General features: G+C 35.6%; 1 protein-coding gene across 1 annotated transcript in view; it reads left to right on the top strand.

The window, feature by feature from the left end:
• The window catches only part of SPAG17 (sperm associated antigen 17), a 233,527-nt gene that overhangs the window by 169,599 nt on the left and 42,011 nt on the right, over positions 1 to 21,917 (top strand). The window contains exons 24-28 of the mRNA XM_063106597.1: positions 4,937 to 5,050; positions 6,825 to 7,000; positions 9,210 to 9,327; positions 11,950 to 12,128; positions 13,899 to 14,058. Of these exons, the coding sequence (XP_062962667.1) occupies positions 4,937 to 5,050; positions 6,825 to 7,000; positions 9,210 to 9,327; positions 11,950 to 12,128; positions 13,899 to 14,058 (747 nt within the window). The remainder of the gene's footprint in view (positions 1 to 4,936; positions 5,051 to 6,824; positions 7,001 to 9,209; positions 9,328 to 11,949; positions 12,129 to 13,898; positions 14,059 to 21,917) is intronic.

Genomic DNA, 21,917 nt, shown 5'->3' with positions numbered 1-21,917 from the left:
GACATTTTCACAATAATAATTCTTCCAATCCATGAACATGGAATGTCTTTCCATCTTTCTGTGTGCTCTTTAGTTTCTTTCAACAGTGTTGTATAGTTATTGTAGAGCTCTTTCACCTCCCTGGTTAAATTTATGCCAAGGTATTTTTGGGGTTTTTTGGTAACTATTGTAAATGGGCTTGCTTTCTTGATTTCTTTTTCTGCTAGTTCATTGTTGGTGTATAAAAATGCTACTGATTTTTGTATATTGATTGTGTTTCCTGCAACTTTACTAAATTCCTTTATCAGTTCTAAGAGTTTTTTGGTAGACTCTTTAGGCTTTTCTATATAGAGGATCATATCATCTGCAAACAGGGATAATTTGACTTCATCTTCTCCAATTTGGTTGCCCTTTATTTCTTTAACTTGCCTGATGGCTCTGGCTAGTACTTCCAATACTATTTTAAATATGAATCGTAAGAGTGGGTATCCTTATTTTATTCCTGATCTTAAAAGAAAAGCTTTCAGCTTTTCTCAGTTCAGGATGATGTAGGTAATGGGTTTGTAATATATGGCTTTTCTTGTGTTGAGATAGTTTCCTGCTATACCTAATTTGTTGAGTGTCTTTATCATGAAGTGATACTGAACTTCATCAAATGCTTGTTCTGCATCTATTGATATAATCATATGGATTTTGTATTTGATTTTGTTGATATAGTATATCACATTTGTTTATTTGCATATGTTGAACCATCTTTGAATCCCTGGGGTGAATCCCACTTGATCATGGTATATAATCTTTTTGATGTGCTGTTGTATTCTATTTGCTAATATTTTGTTAAGGATTTTTGTATCTATGTGCATCAAGAATATTGGCCTGTAGTTTTCTTTTTATGTTCTTTTCTCTGTAGTGTCTTTGTCTGATTTGGGTATTAGGGTGATGCTGTCCTCATAAAAGGAATTTGGGAGAATGGCCTTTGTTTTAATTTTCTGAAATATTTTGAAAATGACTGGTTTTAATTCTTAAAAGCCTTGGTAGAATTCAGCAGTGAAGCCATCCAGTCCTGGGCTTTTCTTTGTTGGAGACTGCTGATTACTGCTGCAATCTCATTTCTCCTTATTGCTCTGTTCAGGTTTTCTATTTCTTCTTGTTTCAGTCTCAGTAGTTTGTATGTGTCCAGAAATTTATCCATTCCCTCCAGGCTTTAAAATTTGTTGGTGTATAGTTGTTCGTAATAATCTCTAATGATTCACTGTATTTCTATGGTATCTGCTATAATGTCTCTTTTTTCATTTTGATTTTTGTTGTTTGGATCTTATCTCTTCTTTTTCTGATTAGCCTAGCAAATAGTTGTCTAATTTGTTTATCTTCTCAAAAAAACAACTTTTGTTTCAGTGATTTCTTTTGTATAACTTTTTTGATACCTATTTCATTTAGTTCTGCTCTGATATTATTTCTTTCCATCTACTAATTTTGAGATTGGATGTTTCTCATTTTTCTACTTTTTGAGGTATAACATTAGGTTGTTTATTTGAAATCTTTCTGTTCTTTTGAGGTAAGCATTTATTGCAATAAACTTCCCTCTTAGCACCACTTTTGCAGTATCCCATATATTTTAGTATAATGTGCCTTTATTTTCATTAGTTTCAAGAAATTTTTTGATATCCTGTTTTAAGTTTTAGCCCTAATATTAAACATTCTCTTCTCATTGTCTTTGTTTTTTGCTGCTATAACCAAATACTACAGACTGGGTAATTTATAAAGAAAGAAATTTATTTGACTCATGGTTCTAGATGCTGGGAAATCCAAGACTGAAGGGCCATATCTGGTAAGAACCTTCTTGCTCCATCATAACATGGTGACTGAATGTTCCCCCCAAATTCAATTAAAGCTTGAATTGTGTCCCCCGAGTTTTATGCATTAGAAACTTGGCCCCCACTGTGACTGTTGGGAGGGTGGTACATATTATTATAGCAATTGAAAGGTGGGGCCTTGAAAAGGTTATTAGATTCTGAGAAATATGCCTAGTGAATGGATTAAAAATGGAGGTCATGGGCATGGTTCTGAAGGCTTTTAAAGAGGAACACATGAGAAGTTAGCTGTTTGTTTAGTATTATTTTTTGTCTTCAGATGAGACACATGATAGTATGCTCTTTCAATTTCTGGATATCTTAAATGATAAGGATCCTTAGATTGCCATCCTTTTCTCTTTATGATTCATAGTTGCTATTGCACTGTCTTGTAACTTCTGGAGTAGAAGTTTTGTTATTAATTTAATTTTTGCTCTTCTTCACTTGTTCCTTTTTCCCTTTGGCAATACCTAAAATCTGCATAAATTTATTCTCCAAATCTCTTATGTCTTCTTCATGACTTCCTTCTGTTTAAATGTTTGCTTTGGGTTTTGAAATACTTTTTTCACTTGATTTTCCAAGAAACACTTTTGAATCTCAAAAGTGACCATCTTCCCCTTCTATTCATCTACTGGATACTGAACAGTTTGGTTGGGAAAGCATGTTTTTAAATTTCAGAAAGTGCTTTTTAAAATATCCTTATGTGCTTTAAAAAAAATCAGAAGGAGAGAACAGACCTATAGTTACTACAGGTGGGAAAGGAGGAAGGGGAGAGGGACTAGGGAGTAATTGGGTAAGGGACACAAAGAATAATTATGATTTGTAATGATGAACATGCTAATGATATTGATTTCATCATCACATACTGCACACAATACTCATAGTAAACTGTACCAATAAATATGTATAATGAAAAATAAATATTTTTTTAATTAAGCATTTATCTATCTCTTCCATAATTTATATTTTGCTGAGCATGTATTATTTTTTTGTTTGTTTTCTGACTAATATTCCCCTCTGTCCATTTTGTTTCTTTACATGACTTGTTTGAAAGTACTTTCCCTCAAGTTTCTACCAATACACCCTCTTATTAATAGTGCATAAAGGTGCCTATTTCCCTGCACCCTAATCAACACTAAGCATATTTTTTTAAAATAAACTTTATTTTTTAGAGCAGTTTTAGGTTCACAGCAAAATTGAGTGTAAGGTACAGAGATTTTCCATATATTCCCTGCCCTTGCACGGACATAGCCTCCCCCACTATCAACATCCCCCACCAGAGTGTCACATTTGTTACAGCTGAAGAACCTTTATTAACACGTTATCACCTAAGTCCTTAGTTTACATTAGGGTTCACTCTTAGTGTTGCACCTTCTGTGGGTTTAGACCAATGTATAATAACATGTACCCACCATTATAGTATCATACAGAGTAGTTTCACTGCCCTGAAAATCCTCTGTGCTCTGCCTATTTGTCCCTCCCTTTCCCCAGCCCTTGGCAACCACTGATCTTTTTACCATCTCCATAGTTTTGCCTTTTTCAGAGTGTCATCCAGTTGGAATCATACAGTATGTAGTCTTTTCAGATTGGCTTCTTTCACTTAGTAATATGCATTTCCATTTTCTCTGTATCTTTTTGTGGCTTGATAGTTCATCTCCTTTTAGCATTGAATAATATTCCATTGTCTGGATGTACCACAATTTATTTTTCCATTCACTTACTGAAAGACATAGTAATTGCTTCCAAGTTTGGACAATTATGAATAAAGGTGCTGCAAACATCTTTGTGCAGGTTTTTATGTGGACATAATTTTCAACTCCTTTGGGTAAATACTGAAAACTGAGACTGTTGGATAATACACTAAGAGTATGTTAGTTTTGTAAGAATTCTTCAAATTGTCCTCCAAAGTGGCTTTATCATTTTGCATTCCCACCAACAATGAATGAGAGCTCCTGTTGCTATATATCCTTGCCAGCATTTAGTGTTGTCAGTGTCTTGGATTTTCTCTGTTCTAATAGATGTCTAGTGGTATCTTACTGTTTTAATTTGCATTTTTATGATAACATATGATGTTGAGCATCTTTCATATGCATATTTGCCACCTGCTTATCTTTTTTTGGTGAGGTGTCTATTTAGGTTCTTGACCCATTTTTTAATCTGGTTGTGTATTTTCTTTTTTTTTTCAGTTTTATTGAGATGTTTCAATGCCAGATGGAAGAAATACCCAGTTTATATATTTTTTTTCCCTCCCAACCTCTCTCCGACCTCCCTTCCCCTCCCCATCTCCACCCCCAGCAACCTTAGATATGTTCTCTCCTGCAAGTCCGGCACATTACTGTGGTTTTTCTTTCCTTCCTTTTTTCTCTCTTATTGTTGAGTTTTAAGAGTTCTTTATCTATGTTGGATAATGGTTCTTTATCAGATACATTTTTTGCAGACATTTTCTCCCAGTTTTTGGCTTGTCTTTCCATTCTCTTGAATGGAAACTTTCGTTCCATTGGGCATTTGAATTTCCAAGTCTAGAAATTATCTCTTCATGAGTTAGAACATTTTAAATCAGTATCATCCCACCTTGATTGTATAGTAGAAGAATTATGGTGAAATGAAAATAAAATGATAAAAGAGAACATTCACAAATTCTTTTCATGTGATATACCTTAACAATGTGTGTTTTAACAGATTTTGTTTTAAAATTTTGACTAAAACAATTTTTAAATTTTGTTTTAAAATGTAAGAAATTTTAAATGTGGGGATTTAAGAATCTGTTTTAAAATGTGGAAAAATTGCGTTTGAATGAATGGTTTTAATTTTAAAAGTCTTGTGAACAATTTCCCATATGATTAATCTGCGCATAACTATGCAATCAACAAGTTTATTTCCTCTCTTCCTTTCAAACCAAAGCCCTTAAAACAACAGTCTCATATTCTCATCTTTGTAACTTCACCCTACCTATAATAGCCCTGAGTACATGGCCAGGGCTAAACCAATTATTTTTAAGTTGATCATGGCAGACCAGCTGAGATCTCCATTCTCAGCCTTCTCACTGAGTTTTGCTTACATTTGTTTTGAATAAAATGGAAATGTCCTTGATTTTATTTGTCTTATAGAAGTATCACATGCAGAGAACAAAGCTGTCAGCACGTTTGGATCTTTTTCTGCCACCTTAGAAAATGGAATCTGCCTCTCAATAAGTTACTATGGATCAAGTGGAATGGCACCAGGTGAAATAAACACGACAGAAAAAATGTCTGTGTCCCATGGCCAGGCATCCCTGCCCCTGTCCATCCTCAGTCTGCTCACTTGTCAATAAACATACTCTGATTTAATGCCTCTCTTAGTTTTCCCTGCAGGGTAGGAATATAAGATATGTGTGTGTACATATGTGTGTATACATGTATATATAATCTTTCATATATAGCAAATAATAATACTTTGACACTTTAAGCTTTATCATTCATATAATCTTTTATATAATTGCATATGCATGTAAGATTATGTGTGTGTGTGTGTACACGTATATGTATTCCAATCATCTTTGTTAATTAGCCCATGAAAATAAGCCTGTTAGTTGGTGCCAACGAAACCATGATTTACCAAGCAATCCTCTTGGTTTTCTACAGAATATTTTTATGAATCCTGTGATTATGGAATTGCTCAGTGTGCTTCAGGACATTACTCATAAAGGAGCCATTTATTGGATATCTTGAAGGATTTCTCTTCCCCATTTTTAATAAACAAACTCTCCAACTAGAAGCTATTTCTTTGCAAACCACAAAATAGTATGTCATTTTACCAAGAACCAATCAGGAAATCTGTGTGTTCTCATGCATTTTAGAGGGATCTAACCATAACATATTTTTTAAAAAGGCATTACAAAATTAAAAGGTAATCCCTATGCTACATAGCCTTAAAGCAGTCAGAAATATGGATCTGGAACTGAGAAGAAAAGTCATGGCTTGAGATGTAAATTTTGGAGTCAGTAGCATGTAGATGACAATTGGAGCCCAGTGGTGAAGGGGATCATCCAGATCTAATATATATAATAAAATGCTCATCCTTCGTGGTGTATTACAATCACATGTAGTGTTTCACAGATATAATGTCTGGACCTTGTCAACCCTAAAAGACAGACAGAGAGAGACTCTCTAAAAGAAAATGATATTTATTTGGGAATGAGCCTTGCAATGGGAATATGCATGGACATGTTGAGGAAGGTAAAGGAAGACACGGATTTTTTAAAGGAAAAATGAAGAGGGTTACATAAGTTGTTTTGGAGCAAGTATCCTTGGCTACAAAGATCAATAATAAGGGTGGTGTCATTCCAAGGCTGGACAGGCAGTTACTGGGCAGATGTCCTCACAGATGCATTTTTGTGCAAGGATGTGGTTGCCTTCGTGTAAGGTTGCAGATTTTGCAAAGTATTTTGGGACAGTTTTTGTTATCAGGCATAGGTGCATTAAGAACCTTCCCTTCATGGCCTTCTCTGGCTCCATTTTGACAGGGCTTGACCCACAGACTCCATTTTGATTCTAACAATGTTCACAGCCTCATCTCCAGTCTGATTCAGTAGTTTAAGGGGAGGCCTGAGCTTTTTTGTTTTAATTCCATGAGTAATTATTTTTAATTTTTTTTCCATTATTTCCTGCTGCTCCAAACATTTTACATATAAGATCTTCTCAAAATTTCTTAAATAAATGAAGGGATGGTTACTGCTCTATCATTAAGGAGTTTACAACATAGATGGGAAGGCAAGAACATGTAAGATAATGTCTCAATCGAATATATCAAGGTATTATGTACCACAGATTTTCTAACTATAGTCCTGATTTTCAAATCAACCACATTAGCCCTGAAATCTATCCAACTGATAAATCATATTTAACAAGATAAAAAATGTTGCCAACTTGTATAAATTTTTGAATTGTAAACGTTATTTAACAAATATATCAAATATGAGTGTTTAATTTACTTGATTTTCTCTTTTTCTGTTTATAGAGGATAAGGATCCTAATTTGGAAACAATGCTGAACATCCCTTCGGCACTCACTGCAACAGTGATTCCTGTTATAGTGACTGTTCCTCAAGGCAAAGCTAAAGGAAAAATAAAAGGCAAAGAAAAACCCAAAGATTCCCTTAAAGAAGAGGAGATCCCAAAAGAAGAAGAGAAAAAGGTAAATAAATCTTGCCATGGATTTCCAAACTATATTTTTTCCTCAATGTTAACTTTTTAAAAGCTGTGACTTATGTCAATATTACAAAGCATTTTATTGTGCAGATGCATTGACATTCCTTATAGTTTCAACTTTGAATGAACAAGAAGGATTTGCACACAAAAGTTGGATTTCCACACCAGGAGACATATTGTCATATACAAATTGTTTCAGTTCATTCATACCAAGCTCAGAAGGGTTAATTCAACCTTTTTCCCACCCTGATTCTTGTGTTTTCTTTGCTTTTGGTTGGGCAAGTTCCTAACATTCCTTATTTTTAACACTTTATTTAGCTCCATTTAGATAAGTAAGTAATTGGAAGACAAAGATCTGTAACTAGACAATGGAAACCTCTATTTGATAGAAGTGGAATTAGATATTGATATGCTAAGAATCCAGCAAGACTAAGGGACAGCACACTTCTTGTTAAACAGTAGTCCACCTTCTATCCCTACCCTTTATTAGAGGACACACACTCACACACACACACACACACACACACAAGGTTTGACTCTAAATATGTTTCTAATGGAACACAGATCAAATGAGAGTTCTAAAAGAAGGACAGCAACAAAACTACTGGTAAATCTTGACTCCTGGTATGAGTACTAACTACTAAAATAAAATGCACACTCAAACTTATTAGACAAAAAAAAAAAAATGTGTTAAAAAGTGCTTAGGAACCTGGATTTCAGACTCTGGCTCTTTAAAGTTACGGGATTCAAGTGTTACTTTGCCTCTGCACCATATTTACATAGCCATTCTAGAGGAGTTTTCTCAAGCCAGGCCACTTGACCCTTATTAAGTAAAAACGTTCAAGTATTGAACAAAATGACCACAAGTAATATGCTTAAAATTAATTTGATGGCAAACCAATTGGCTCACCCAATATTTTTAAAAAATTGATGATGACAGAAGGAAGAGGGATACTTACTGTTTTCATGTGTAATGATAGATCTGACATGGCAGGTTTGCATCTTTGAGTATTTTTGTCCATTTTGCAGAATTTCACAAGCTTTTTTCTCTTAATTTTGCTTTGTGTTTTTAATTAAATTTTAGCTAATAATTCATATTTTTTCCCTGTTAATACCAAAGAAAAGGCAGAAGAGTAGAAGACTAGTTACTAAATCATTCAGTTGGAATGGTTTTAGTGACTAACAAAAGAGAACTGACTGAAACAGCTGAAATGATTATTATTAGGAATTGTTTGGAAGTTACAAAATAACTTTCATTCTTGAGTACATATAACCAAATAAGGGATTCAGGCATAGGTGGCCTATAATCAGGATTTTAATGTAGACACAGCCCAACCTTCCCTGCTTTTAGTTACTACAAAAGCATGTTCACTACAGAAAAATAAGGACAAATATCCTAATAGCATAATATCGCTAGCACCCAAACTGTAAGAATCACACACAAAAAAGGCAGTGGACATTTTGGTCTCCCATGTACTCTGCTTGTCTTAGTTCATTTGGGCTTCTAGAACAAAATACCTTAGACTGGATGATTTACAAATAGTAAAAATGTATTGATCACAGTTTTAGACGCTGGGAAGTCCAAGATCGACGTGCCAGCAGATTTGGTGTCTTGCAATGGCTTGTTCTTCATAGATGGCGCCTTCTATGTGTTTTCACATGACAGAAGGGGCAACAGCAACCTCTTTTATGATAGCACTAATCCCATTAATGAGGGTTCTTCCCTCATGACTTTATCATTTCCCAAAGGCCCATCCTTTTAATATCATCATATTGGATATTAGATTTCAGCATATGAATTTGGGGGGTACACCAAATTCAGGCCATAGCACTGCCCTAACACCTACACATCCAAATGGAGACACCTTTCAAGGCCTACTTCAAACACCAATTTTTCCATGGATCCTGTCCCAGTTATTCTTATTAACTCTGATATCGCCCTTTTCTGAGGAAGGATGTGCCAACCATTTGGTACTGTCATTTAATTGTCTCACCTGTCTATGTGCCATTCTACAAGTAGAATACTGACTGCACAAAAGCAGAGACTCATGTGTCCTTACAAGCTCTATTGCAGGACCCACCTAGCTCTGTGCAAGTCGCATCCTAAATGCCCAGCAAATCCTTGCTTAGTCAAAAGCAATAATAGCTCATTTAAAAAATGATAAGCAAATACTCACTCGCTAAATTATTTACAGGAAGAAGTAGAACCAGAACCTGTTTTACAAGAGACTGTTTATGTTCCCACCTTCCAAAACCTAAATGTGTCTTGCCCCAATGGACTCCTGTTGACCTTCATTGGGCAAGAGTCTACAGGTGAGTGATAGCTGGAGTGGGGTGGAAAGGCAGGAGACAAAAACTCACACAGAAAACAGCTAAATCACCTCTGGACATTGTGTATTTCCCTGTCAGCTAAACATGCTTCTTGTTGATAAAGAGCAATGGGCTATTTTCAAATAAGGAGAACAATAATTATGACCATTTTTTGAGCACTTACTATGGCCAAACACTAAGTACTTAACATACATGAAAAAATAAAAATATTACAAGGTAGGTACTAATAACTCCATTTTACAAAATAGAGAAATTGAGTCTTCAATGGGTTCAGTGACTTGCCCAAGGTCACTCAGCCCCTATGTGGCAGAGCTGAAATACCATCCTTGGCCCAGTGATGGCAAAGCCAGTGCTCCTAACAACTCCTGTGTACCCTGTCTTCCTGTCTCTACAGAGGGCCACAGGTAGAGTACTTTGCTGCTCTGATCAAAACAAAGGACAGTAAGCAAAAGTAGATAGAAAAAAGTACACGTTAAATGGGTGAAGAAGACCAGTCCTCATTTCCATGTTTCGCTGCATAGTTTTATTGAGTCTATTACCTCTGTTGGTTCTGTATATGACTCCTAACCTATTCATATGAATGAGGAAATACAAGTAGGACTCTTTAATTGACCTGATGAGACATCCACTTTGGTGATTGCATTTGAATATCATGTAAATGGACATTCACTGTTGCAACAGAAGTAGCAGATGCAACAAAGCAAGCACTGAGCTAGGACTTGAGTTCTAAAGCTGGCCCTGGTATGAACAAACAATACGGCCATTTGCAGTTATTTACAGTCTCTAGACCATGTTTCCTCATCTTATGAATGTTAGATTATATCAGTGGATCTTGGTTTTCTTCATTACCAAATACCCTGTTTAATGTTTGAAAAATGTATCTGTTAAAGAAAAAGACTATGCCTATTTAAAAATAATTCAGTGTTTTATTTACTTGCCAGATGAAAGGAAAGAAACTAAGTGCTGTAGTTAACCTATTTTGTTTTAATCTTGCTTTTCATTAGGCTTTCTGAATTACTAAAAATAAACCTGGGACCTCTGTCCTATTTCCAAGGGTCCCTAGAGGTCCAAGTATTTTATGATGGGACCTACTCTGCTGGATAGTCACTAAATGTCTTCCAAAGTATAAGATGCTATGAGTGTACTCAGAGGGGTGTTGTTTTCAAGTTCAAGGATATATTTGCTTGTTTGCTGGTTTGCTTAATCCTGTTTTCATATCTCAACTTAATACCTTTTTCACATCTCTTTTCTATTAGTTTTATTATCTACCCTTATATATTTATCCTTATGTCACGGTAGACAACGTGGTTAATAATAACTCTGCCTGGAATACATCATCTTTTTAAAATGTCCCATATATGTTACAAATATCCTAATTGAAATTGAACATAATTACAACATAAATAACAAGGTAGCAATGTCTTCATTGCTTCAGACAAAGGGAGAGAAGATTACCGTGATATAAGAAAAAAGAGCTTGGAATGGAGTTCTTCCCTGGGTGACTTCGGAATCAAATGAGAAAATACTTTCTAACCCGGAACATATTGTTCAAATGTTAGTGGTTGGGTTTTCTTCAGTGTTATTGTTTGGGGGGGGGGGGGTTGGTTGTTGTAGTGGTGGTTGTTTTTACAGTATAAGAAAATGATTGAGCACAGAGACCAGTTCAAATACCAGCTCTGCCACATACTGGCTATGTGACCTTAGAGAAGTTATCACCTCTCCAAGCCTCCATTTCTTCATCGGAAAACTCTGGAAAATGGAAGGGTCTACTATAAAGAGTTGTTGAGGTGGACTGAATGAAGTATTTAGCATATAGAAATATCTCAATAAATTTTTATTATTTTATCATTATTATTACTTCTGTACTTTGAGGTGTGTCATGAAGAGCCCTCATTGCAAAATATTTTCCCACTAGCCTTATATAGTTCTTAAAATGCCACTATTACTTGATAATTCTTTTGTGTTAAGGTCCTTTCACTTCAGTAAACCATGTTATAAATTAAGAGGAAATTATTCAGTTAGTAAAAACTGAGTAGTTACTGCCTGCCAGAATTTCTCTATAATTACACTTTCTTTTTGAAGGAGCTTATTAGGTGCTTTTCTCCTTGATTGCCAACTAACAGCAGAACACTGAGAGATATCTGGATGTGGTTAGAGATGAGGGGATTATGTTAACTTTGAAAGATGATAGATGACTTAGGAAGGGCAAGCCTGAGTGAGTGACTTACCCTGGGGCTGCGGGCCACCAGATAATACCACAGCAGCATTGTGTATTCACAGGCTAGTGTGGGGAAAAGAGGGAACATCTAAGACAGCAAAACTCTACTTCCTTCATAATTTTTCCCTGAGATGTCCTGGACTTCATTAGAAAGAATAACTTATACATGGAGAATGTACCTATTATGTGCTTGTAGATGACCTCATTTAGTACATTTGAATGTAACAAGGTCAGCAAAGAACCAGTAATCTGGGCCATCTGTCATGACATGGAACTGCTCTATTATTCAGATGGAGAAAAAAGAATGAAAATAATTAAGCAAGAAGATAAAACCCCAGCCACACAGTGTGTCCAGTTCACAGTAAAGCTTTCTTCATTTTTTTAAGGTCATTATGTTATGGATGAGGAACCCACTTGGGATATCATCGTCCGTCAGAGCTACCCCCAGAGGGTGAAGCACTATGAGTTCTATAAAACTGTGATGCCACCAGTGGAGCAGGAGGCATCAAGAGTTATCACCAGTCAAGGCACTGTTGTCAAATATATGTTGGATGGGTCCACACAGGTAAAAGAACATGTTAGATAAGTTACCCTTCCCTGCTGCAAAGTAAAAGACAGACCAGCTATGGGTAAGGAACAGTATGATAGCAGGGAAGAGGAAGAACTCACTCGAAAGAGAAATCACATTTTAAAATGACAAATAAAGAATGGTGTAATTAGAGGAAAAAACTACCTGTGCAAAAAAGATGGAAATAAACTTGTCATTTCTATGCATGATCCAAGACTACAGACTGAGCAGTGTTTACCTCCTCTCCCTCTCAAGGTACCTTAAAATGATTAAAAAAAAAAACAACTTTTAAATAATAAATTTATAACAGTACTAGAGAACAATGAAATATACAGCCAATAGATCAGAAGAGTCAAAGAATTCCTAGAAAATGTGAGTCGGATGGGATCACACTGATGGAGAAACAAGAAAAAAGTTTAAAACATAAACAAGAGAAAAATCTGCAGCAAAATTAAAAATCAAAATGGAAGTTCTAACACAGGTGTTTCACAGATAAAGCTCTGGTCAGGGTAGTTCCCCAGATAACTCACTATTACCTGGAGAATGGGAACTAGAGACCATAAATCCCAGAAGCCATATGCCCTGCTCCATCCCTCCCCAGTGATCACAAGGGAGGAGCTCCTATGACCACACACTATACCACCAAGAAGTAAAAAGGGATCCTCAATGAGAAATATGGCCAGGCACCTAAGAATCATCAGCCTTGCAGGGAAACCCATCCCATGAAAATAAAATACACGATTCAATAAATTAAAGAAATAGCACCTAAAAATAAGAGTGAATACTTACACAAAAATAATTAAAAGTGAATAAAAATAACATAGGCAGAGACTTGAAAGGTTAACAGTCTGTAAAATAACAATTTTTAAAGTTTCTATGGGAAAAACAAGAGTTCTTAGAAATTAAAAATAATTGTTAAATATCAAGAAGTACAAGAAGGTGGATTATGAAGGAGAGAAAAGTTAAAAGACATGGAAAAGAGATCTATAATAGAATTTCCAGGAGAAAATAGTGAGAATTAAGGGGGGAAATAATCAAAGATATAACATAAGAAATTTTCCCAGAACTTAAAAAAAATACTTCAGATTAAACAGGGTAACCAAGTGCCCATCAAAACTGATAGTAATTATCTTTAAAAGATCGTTTAAACATGTCATCATATAACTTTAGGACTGCATAGATAGATCATCCTAAAAGCTTCCTGAAGGAATGAGTTACTTAGAAAAGACTACAAATCAGAAGGACATTTGACTTCTCATTAGCAACATTGATGGTGGTCCTTGTCCTGTTCATTAGGAGTGTTCATTAGATGCTGATGCTGGATAGATGTATCTATAGTTCCTAGAGATAATATACATAACTAAATATTAATAGAAACTAAACATTTAAACATGTGATAACATTTTAAATGTAGTTATTAGAAAAATTGAAATAGAATGTATAATTTCCCAATTGTGTAGGGGAAAGAAAAATGGAAAAAATAAAACTCAAATCAATCCAACAAAAACCAGGAAATAAAAAAAGACAAAATAGAAGGTAAATGGAAAATATGAAATAACATAATTGTGCTAGTTGTTAAGCTACTGTATCTGAGTTTCAAATCTACCCTTTTATAATATGCTTTGTGATGCTGATTCTGGAGGTCTGCAAACAACGATTCTTCTTTTGATTATTTCGAACCCTATTTCAGTTTGACACACAATGTTTATTGTTAAACAGCCTCTTCCTTGCTTCTGAAAATGCTGAGAACTTTTATTTTTCTTTCAGGTTCTCTTTGCAGATGGTGCTGTGAGCAGTAGTCCTGATTCAGGACTTATTTATCCTCCTCCTGAAATGCCAACAAGCCCTCACAGTGGAGATTTGATGGATTCAATTTCTCAGCAAAAATCAGAAACAGTACCATCTGAGATTGCCATCACCAAGAAAGGTAACAGCTGAAGCCTCTCAATTTATAATGGATTTAATAAAGTCTTCAAGTGCATAACAAGTGTTCAGTATCATTATTATTACATCTAGTTTTTCTGTGAACATATATTTATATGCATATATACATACATGTGAATTTCTACTGCAATCACAGAATTACATACTGTTTCATTAACTGCTTTTTTCATAATGAACATTTTTCTGTGCTGTTATATATTCTTACACAACATTAGCTATAATGCCTTGGCTGTTAGGATTGGTTAAGCAGATGAACGATGTCAGGATTCTAAGCAGGCAGCTCTGTGATCCTCTTGACCTTTTCTTCATAGTTTCTCCAGACATGAAGTCCTCACATAGCAGCTTCTGAAGCAGAAAGGAAAGAGGGTGATTACAAGAGATTTCTTCAAGTGTCTCTCTTTATCAGGGAGGAAAATATTCTCACCCCTATCCCCCAACCCCAACAGACCTCTCCTTATATCTCATTGACTAGACCTGGTTGGGGACCTCGGCTGGAAAAGCAAGTATCTGACACTTTTGACCTTTTTCTCACGAGAAGAGCATAAGGAAAAATATGGTGAATAGCAGCTGAGTAAGCAACCAACAGTGTCTGCCATAATCTAAATTGCAAGATTGCTGTCCTGAGAGGTATTTCCAATTTACACCCTTACCACCAGTATGCTATGAAAATGTCTACTTCCTCATACCCTTGCCAATGCCAGATATTACCATTCTTTTAATCTTATTGAATTTGATAGATAACTAATGCATCTTATTATTATGTTAATTTGCATTTCTTTGATTACTGAGAGGTTAAATATTTAAAGATGTTTACTTGGCTTTCTTTCCTTTTGTGAATTTTCTATTCACATCTTTTCTTGGTTTACTATTAGGATGATCATCATTTTTGTATTAATTTGTAAGATATTTTTATGTATATTAGATGTATATTGTGTGCCAAGAATAATTCGAAATATTTTTATTAAATCAACTAATCTTCACAGCAACCCTGTAAGGTATACATTTTTTAATTTATTTATTATTATTATTATTGGTTTTTTTGTTTTTTTGTTTTTTTACATTCTAAGATGCTGTGAAGCAGTTGGAGGGGAGTGGGAGAGGGAAAGGGGGAGGAAGATAGTATGGGAGGAAGAGATAGGAGGGGCATGGTCGAGGCCCATGGCACCACCCTCATTCCGGCAGGGGAGACCAGGGGGCTTCCAGCAGCAGCTCAGTCATCACTGGGCTTGGTGCGCATGTTGGGGGCCATGGCTGAGGCACTCAGCCCCCGACTGCACCAGCTCAGGAGCCCAGAAAGCTGCTGGTCCTTCTAGGTTTTATAGGTGTTCTTTGGTGTTGTTAGACCTTTACTAGTTAATGTCAAAGTTTATCTCTGATCTGTGGATATTTTGTGTTTTCTTTCAGTTCTGTGTTGAATTATTCACTGTTCCCACCTCTTAAACTCTGCACTGGAACTAATTTGTTGTCCTTTGCTTATTTCTTTAAAATGTGGGAACTTCCTGTGGGGACCAGCACTTGAGCCCTGTGGTTGAGCTAAATTGTTGCTTTGCTGCTCATTCCCTGGGGAAGGCTTTTTGTGCAGCTCAGATTTCAATTGTTGGCCTTGTATGTACTTCTGGGTCTGGTGAGGTCTGGTACACTTGGGTTGTGTGAAAACTCTGGTCTGGGCCTGAATCTTTTCAGCAAACTGCACCCCCTGTGGTTCTATATACCTGAACAGTCTCCTCTGAGTGGTCCTACGCTGATTGGAGGGCAGATCGGCTGTCCATGCTATGCTCCAGTATTCCCCCAATGGGCCTGTCTTCCTCAACCCCCACACTCCAAACACTTCCCATAGGACTGGCCATGCACAGGTCCCTTGCAATGACTTACCAGGCTCTGAGTGGCTTCTTTTTTCAGTTGTCTATGGCTCCTCGCTCATACATGGGTCTACAGGAAACCTGTTCATGTTCTTGCTGGCCTGGGAGCCACCAAGGTCCTCTTCTTTCCTGCCACCTCCAAGTGACTTCATACAAAGGGCACAGCTGAAGCTTTTGCCAGCTCATGCTCTGTGTGCTCACCAGGGCCAGCCTTGAAGTGGCCAGAGCTCCAAACATTTGGAGTGGTCCTTTCTTTCTTTCATCGTGGCTTCTCCTGCCTTCGTGATCTCTGTAGGTCTCTCCTCTTCCCCTGAGCTCTAGTGGCCCCAGCTTGGCTGTCATTGCTTTTTAATAGCAGTAAATCGGTTGATTTGTGGGGGAGAGTGATGCTGGGGACCGTCTATTCAGCCATCTTGACTGATTTAATAATCCCTGATTTGCAGATAAGACAGTTGAGACAGAGAGGTTAAGTAACTTCCTTGTGGTCTCTCAGCTAGCAAGTGGTTGAGCTGGGATTTGAGTCTGAGCAATTAACCTGTAAATTACACCGTCTTTCATGCCTTACAAATTTTTCTCTATTTCTCATATGTCTTTGATGATCTGAAACCAAGTTTTAATCTTCTTTGTCAATTTCAATACCCAGTAACTTTCTATGGAGGCAAACTGAATTCCTTTTTTTGTAACTTTGTTACTCAAAGTTTAGTAAAACAAATTTTCCTTCAGTAGTAGCAGAAAGGTCCTGATTGGACAAGTAAATGAAAGTTCTGTACTCCCTATAATTTTCCAATTTCCCACCTCGAGACTCCCTCTTTTGTTGACACCAGAGGACTTGGTATAAAACTAGTCTGTGTAGCCACTTCTCCAAAAGCCTAACCTGGTTCCAAAGGACTTCTGCTTCCAGCACACATGTCCCAGATTTCTTCACAGCTGTCCCATCCAAAATGATGCACTCACTTTTTTAAATTAATAGACTATTTTTAGAGCAATTTTAGGTTTACAGAAAAAATGAGCAGAAAGTACGGAGTTCCCATATACTCCCATCTCTTCCCTACTCACAGTTCCCCCTATTAAGTACATCTTGCTTTAGTGTGGTACGTTTGCTACAATTGATGAACCGATATTCATACATTATTATTAACTAAAATCCACAGTTTACATTAGGATTGACTCTTGGTGTTTATATTCCATGGGTTTTAAGAAATGCACAGGGATTTTTAGCGCGAAGAAATCATTGTTTATAATACTTTAGTGGTAGATTCATGACAGTATGCATTTCCCCAAAAAATTCCTTCTTCTCTTCCCCACCCTGAACTATACATACCTTACCCTCCATGAACTCCTGGCAGTCACTGACCTTTCTACTGTCTCTATAGCTTTGCTTTTTTCCAGAATGTCACATAGTTGGAATTACACACTATGTAGCCTGTCTAGACCAGCTTCTTTCACTTAGTAATATGCATTTAAGATCCCTCCATGTCTTTTTATGGCTTTATTGATTACAGAATAATATTCCATCCATGGAATAAAATTCCATAAATAATATTTCATCAAAAATGTAAAAAGTTATAACACCACAAAGCAGCTTCTCTTACTGAGATTCAGTCATTTTTCTTTAGTTATTCCTCAGATTCTTGCAATTCTTTGGTTATTTTCCAAAGTTTTGAAAAAATTTATTTTGATAATTTTCTCCATTGTTGCCATCATTTTTATGGAGGAATGGATTTTCACTGATTCTTACTTGTCATTCCAGGAGTGCTTCTCCCATCCCACAAGAAATATTTAGTGTTTTTATTATTTTTCAGTTCTATATATTTTGCAATTCCCATTATAACTTTTTCTTTGACCCTTGAATTATTTAAACTTGTTTCCAAATTTCCAAACCATTGAAGTGTTTCTAGTTTGTTTTTATAAGTGATGTTAACTAATTGTTTGGAATTTGTTGAAACATGGTTTATAGCCCCATATATGGCCAAGTTTTTTAAAAGTTCTGTGCTTGGAAAGAGCATATATCCTGTGGTTACTTGATATAATTTTGTCCATATATTTATTAGATTAAACTTGTTAGTTGTGTTGTCCAGATCTTTACCTGAGTTCAGCAGACTTTTCTGTAAGGGGCAAGATAGTAAATATTTTAGACTTTGTGAGCCATATGGTCTCTGTCACAACTACTCTACTCTGCCATTGAAGCATAAAAGTAGCCATGAACAGTTCATGATTAAATAAGTCTGGCTCTGTTCCGTTACAATAAAACCTTATTTATGGGCCCTAAAATTTAAATTTCATATAATCTTCATGTGTCATAAAATATTATTCTTCTTTTAATTTTTTTTAGCTATTTAAAAACATAAAAATAATTATTACTTCATGAACTGTACAAAAGAGACAGCAGGCCTTATTTGCCCACAGGCCAAAATTTGCCAACCCTTATTCTATATTCTTATAGAATTTTTAAATCTACTGTATGCATATCAGTTTATTCAGCAGAAGTAAATTTCCTGAAAGAATAGATAGTCTCTTCAGTGCTGTGCTCCTTAAAATTTAACCTTTATTTCTTTATTTGTGAAATTTGTCTTTTTTTTATAGCACAGTCAGATTCTTTTATATATTTTGAGGACATGGTTTTTAGACATTTACAACTTTAGAAGTATTATATCTTTATGGTAAATTTAACTTTTCCTCAATTATGCAATTATTCATTTTCATGAATAAATGCATAATTTTCATGAATTAATAATTATGCGTTATTCATTCTTTTGCCCTGATGTCCATCTTGCTTATATTATTATAGCCATACCAGCTATTGTTTAATACTTTACCAATATAATTTTTTCCACATTTATATTCCGCTTTATGTGATTTGTGCTTAAATGTGTCCCTTGTGAGCATCATAAAGATGAATAGTTTTAAAATTCTGCAATAAACATGGGAGTTTAAATATCTCTTCTACATACTAATTTTATTTCCTTCAGATATATACCCAAGAGTGGGATTACAGAACCATGTGGTAGTTTTATTTTTAATTTTTTGAAGAAACTACAGAATAGGAGAAAATATTTACAAACTACGCATCTGACAAGGAGTTAATATCCAGAATATATAAGGAACTCAAACAACTCAATAGCAAAAACCAAAACAAAACAAAACACACATAATCCAATTTAAAAATGGGCAAAAAAAAAGCCTTAATGAACATTTCTCAAAAGAAGACATACAAATGGCCAACAGGTATATGAGATAATTAATGCTCATCACCACTAGCCATCCGGAAAATGCAAATTAAAACCACAATGAGATATCATTTCAGCTCAGTTAGACTGGTTATTACCAAAAAGACAAAAAGTAACAATTGCTGGTGAGGACGCAGAGAAAAGTGAACACATACAGTGTTGGTGGGTCTGTAAATTAGTATAGCCATTATGGAAAACAGTATGATATTTTCTGAAAATGTCTTTATGTTTGCTTCATTCTTGAAAGATAATTTCACTGGGTATACAATTCTATATTGACAAGTATTTTCTCTCAATACATTGACAATAACCCTCCATACTCTTCTTTCTTCCAGTGTTGCTGTTGAAAAGTTAGCTGTCAGTTTAATTGTAGTTGCTTTGAAGATAATCTAAATGCCTTTAAAATATTCTGTTTTTTTAAAAAAATTACAATCTCAGTATGATTTCACTATATGTAGATTTTATTTTATTTATTTAAATGAAAATATACTGGGCTTCTTGAATCCGTAGATTAGAATCTTTCACTGGTTCTAAAATTTTCTCAGTAATCATCTCTTGAAATATAGTTTCTGATCCATTTCTTTCTCCCCTTCTGGAATTCCATTAAACATGTACTCATATGTGTAAACGTCTCTTCTATTGCTTTGGCTGTCTGAGCTTCATTCTAAGTAATTACTTCAGGTCAATCTTTCAGTTCTTTTTTCAACCATGCTTTATCTCTTGTTAAACCTGTATGTCAATTTTTTAAAAAATTTCAGTATCACTTTTTTTATACCTAAGACTTCTCTTTGCTGTCTTCTCTTTACTCGTATTTTGTGGCCCCCTTTTACTTCTGGAATTACATTATCGAGCACAGATTTTATATTCTGTGCCTGATAATTTCAATATCTAAAGTATTGTGAGTCTAATTCTATTTTCTGTTGTTTCTTCTGGCTCTCGCCTGAAGAGCCTTGTTTCACGGTGTCGTTGGTACTTTTTGACTATGAGATGATTATTTTTTTTCTTATTGATTTAACTCTAAATTCTTTGGGCTGGTGTAAATGTGAGAATTTCTTTAGAAAGGATTTTGGTTTCAGAAAATATTTTAGCAGGTGGTAGGGGAACAAATAATCTTGAATTACTTTAAATTAAATTATGAATTTAAGAGATTTCTGGGGGTGCCGATTTCTGGGGGTCCCAAGCACTGTCAATTTTCTCTTCAAACTTATAAAAGGATCTGCTTGTGGTTATACAACCTCAAAGTACTTTTTTGTTCTCTCTGCTTAGCACCAAGTTTGAACACAGACAACTCTTCTGGCAGTCCTGGGGTGTAGTGGGAAAAACATTAGTTTGTTTCTGTTAATAATCCACACTTAGTCTGAGGGTATATAACCCTTATGGTCTCAGATTTTTGAGGTCTCTCATGTTAAACTCCCCATCCATCTTGAATAGGCTCTGGCTTTTGTCTGTCTCTAAGTCCCACAACACTGAGTAAACAAGTTCTCAAAATCACCCTGTTTGACAAAGTCCCATGTGGCAAAAGCCAACTTCATTGTTATTTTTACCCCTTTGGGTTTCCACTGTGACTCAGTCCTTGGCTTGCATTGACCTTGTTCATAGTTGCCAGTTCAGAGGCACTTTCAAGATTGATTAAAAGATGTTTTTCAGTAATTTTAGTTATTTTCAGTGGAATTTTTGTTATCTAGCCTGTGATGTTGCTGAAAATTGAACACTAACCATGGCTGTTTTTTATTTCCTTTTGTCTTTGGTCCGATCCTTCATCAGTTTTCCTTGCTTTGTTGACCCATATACTTAATAATGGAAGACAGTCATTAATTAAAATTTCAGAATCTTCATGTGACTCTTTCTTCCTTGTATTCTCTTATCTCCCAAATCCATCCACAGTTTTTCATATCCAACTTTATCCCCCAAACTACAATTGTACCAAAATTGTACTTGTTTATCTCTTCTACTACTTTAAAACTTTGTGACTCTTCTTCCAGCTTTCATTACTATTAATTCTCCATATTCCAGCCAAAAGTATCAAACTAATCTTCTGACCACATCACTATCCCTCTTAAAATTCTTTAGTTCCTAAATATCACCTATAGGGAAAATTCCAAGGTCTTTAACATTCTGCAAAAGCCCACTTGATTGAATCATTACCTACCTCTCCAGTCTCTCCTCTCAATCAAAATCAGCTTGAAATGTATCTTCTGGTTACATTGGCCTGCTAGTAGTTGTCTGAACACACCAGGCACACACCATGCAATTTCTCACCTTATTCTATTTCTTGTATCCCCTCTGCCAGATGACCTTGTCATAGATCATCTCTTTTGACTTAAGAAAAAAAAGAAGGGATGGACAAGACAGAAAAAGAGGAGGAAAAGGGTGGAAGCAAAAGAAAAGATAATTCCTAAAGTATTTGCTACCATTTCTAGAAGATCTTCTCTCCACCTATTCTGAAAGTGATACCATTTTCATGCCCTGCCAATGTTTTGGAAGTGTAAATAGGTCCAAACTAAATCTTAGCACAATGAAAACACTTAACTTGATGTATCTGTCTTCTTTGGTTCCCCCAATAGTTGAGTTTGTATTTGTTAGGCTAAGATTCATACCCTGATGCATATTTTATGGTCTGCATCTGGAGAATCTTCCTAGAGTCAACAATCCTTTACTATCTTTGCTTGCAATTTGTTTCTGGGTCTTTGTTTATCTCATCTTTGATAGCACTGGCAAATCTCCCATCCAAGTACTAACAGGCCTGACCCTGCTTA

The sequence above is a fragment of the Cynocephalus volans genome, chromosome 8, assembly GCF_027409185.1.
Source record: "Cynocephalus volans isolate mCynVol1 chromosome 8, mCynVol1.pri, whole genome shotgun sequence".
Classification (NCBI taxonomy): domain Eukaryota; kingdom Metazoa; phylum Chordata; class Mammalia; order Dermoptera; family Cynocephalidae; genus Cynocephalus; species Cynocephalus volans.
The sequence above is the reverse complement of the archived record's forward strand: the minus strand, read 5'-3'. Positions and strand labels throughout refer to the sequence as shown.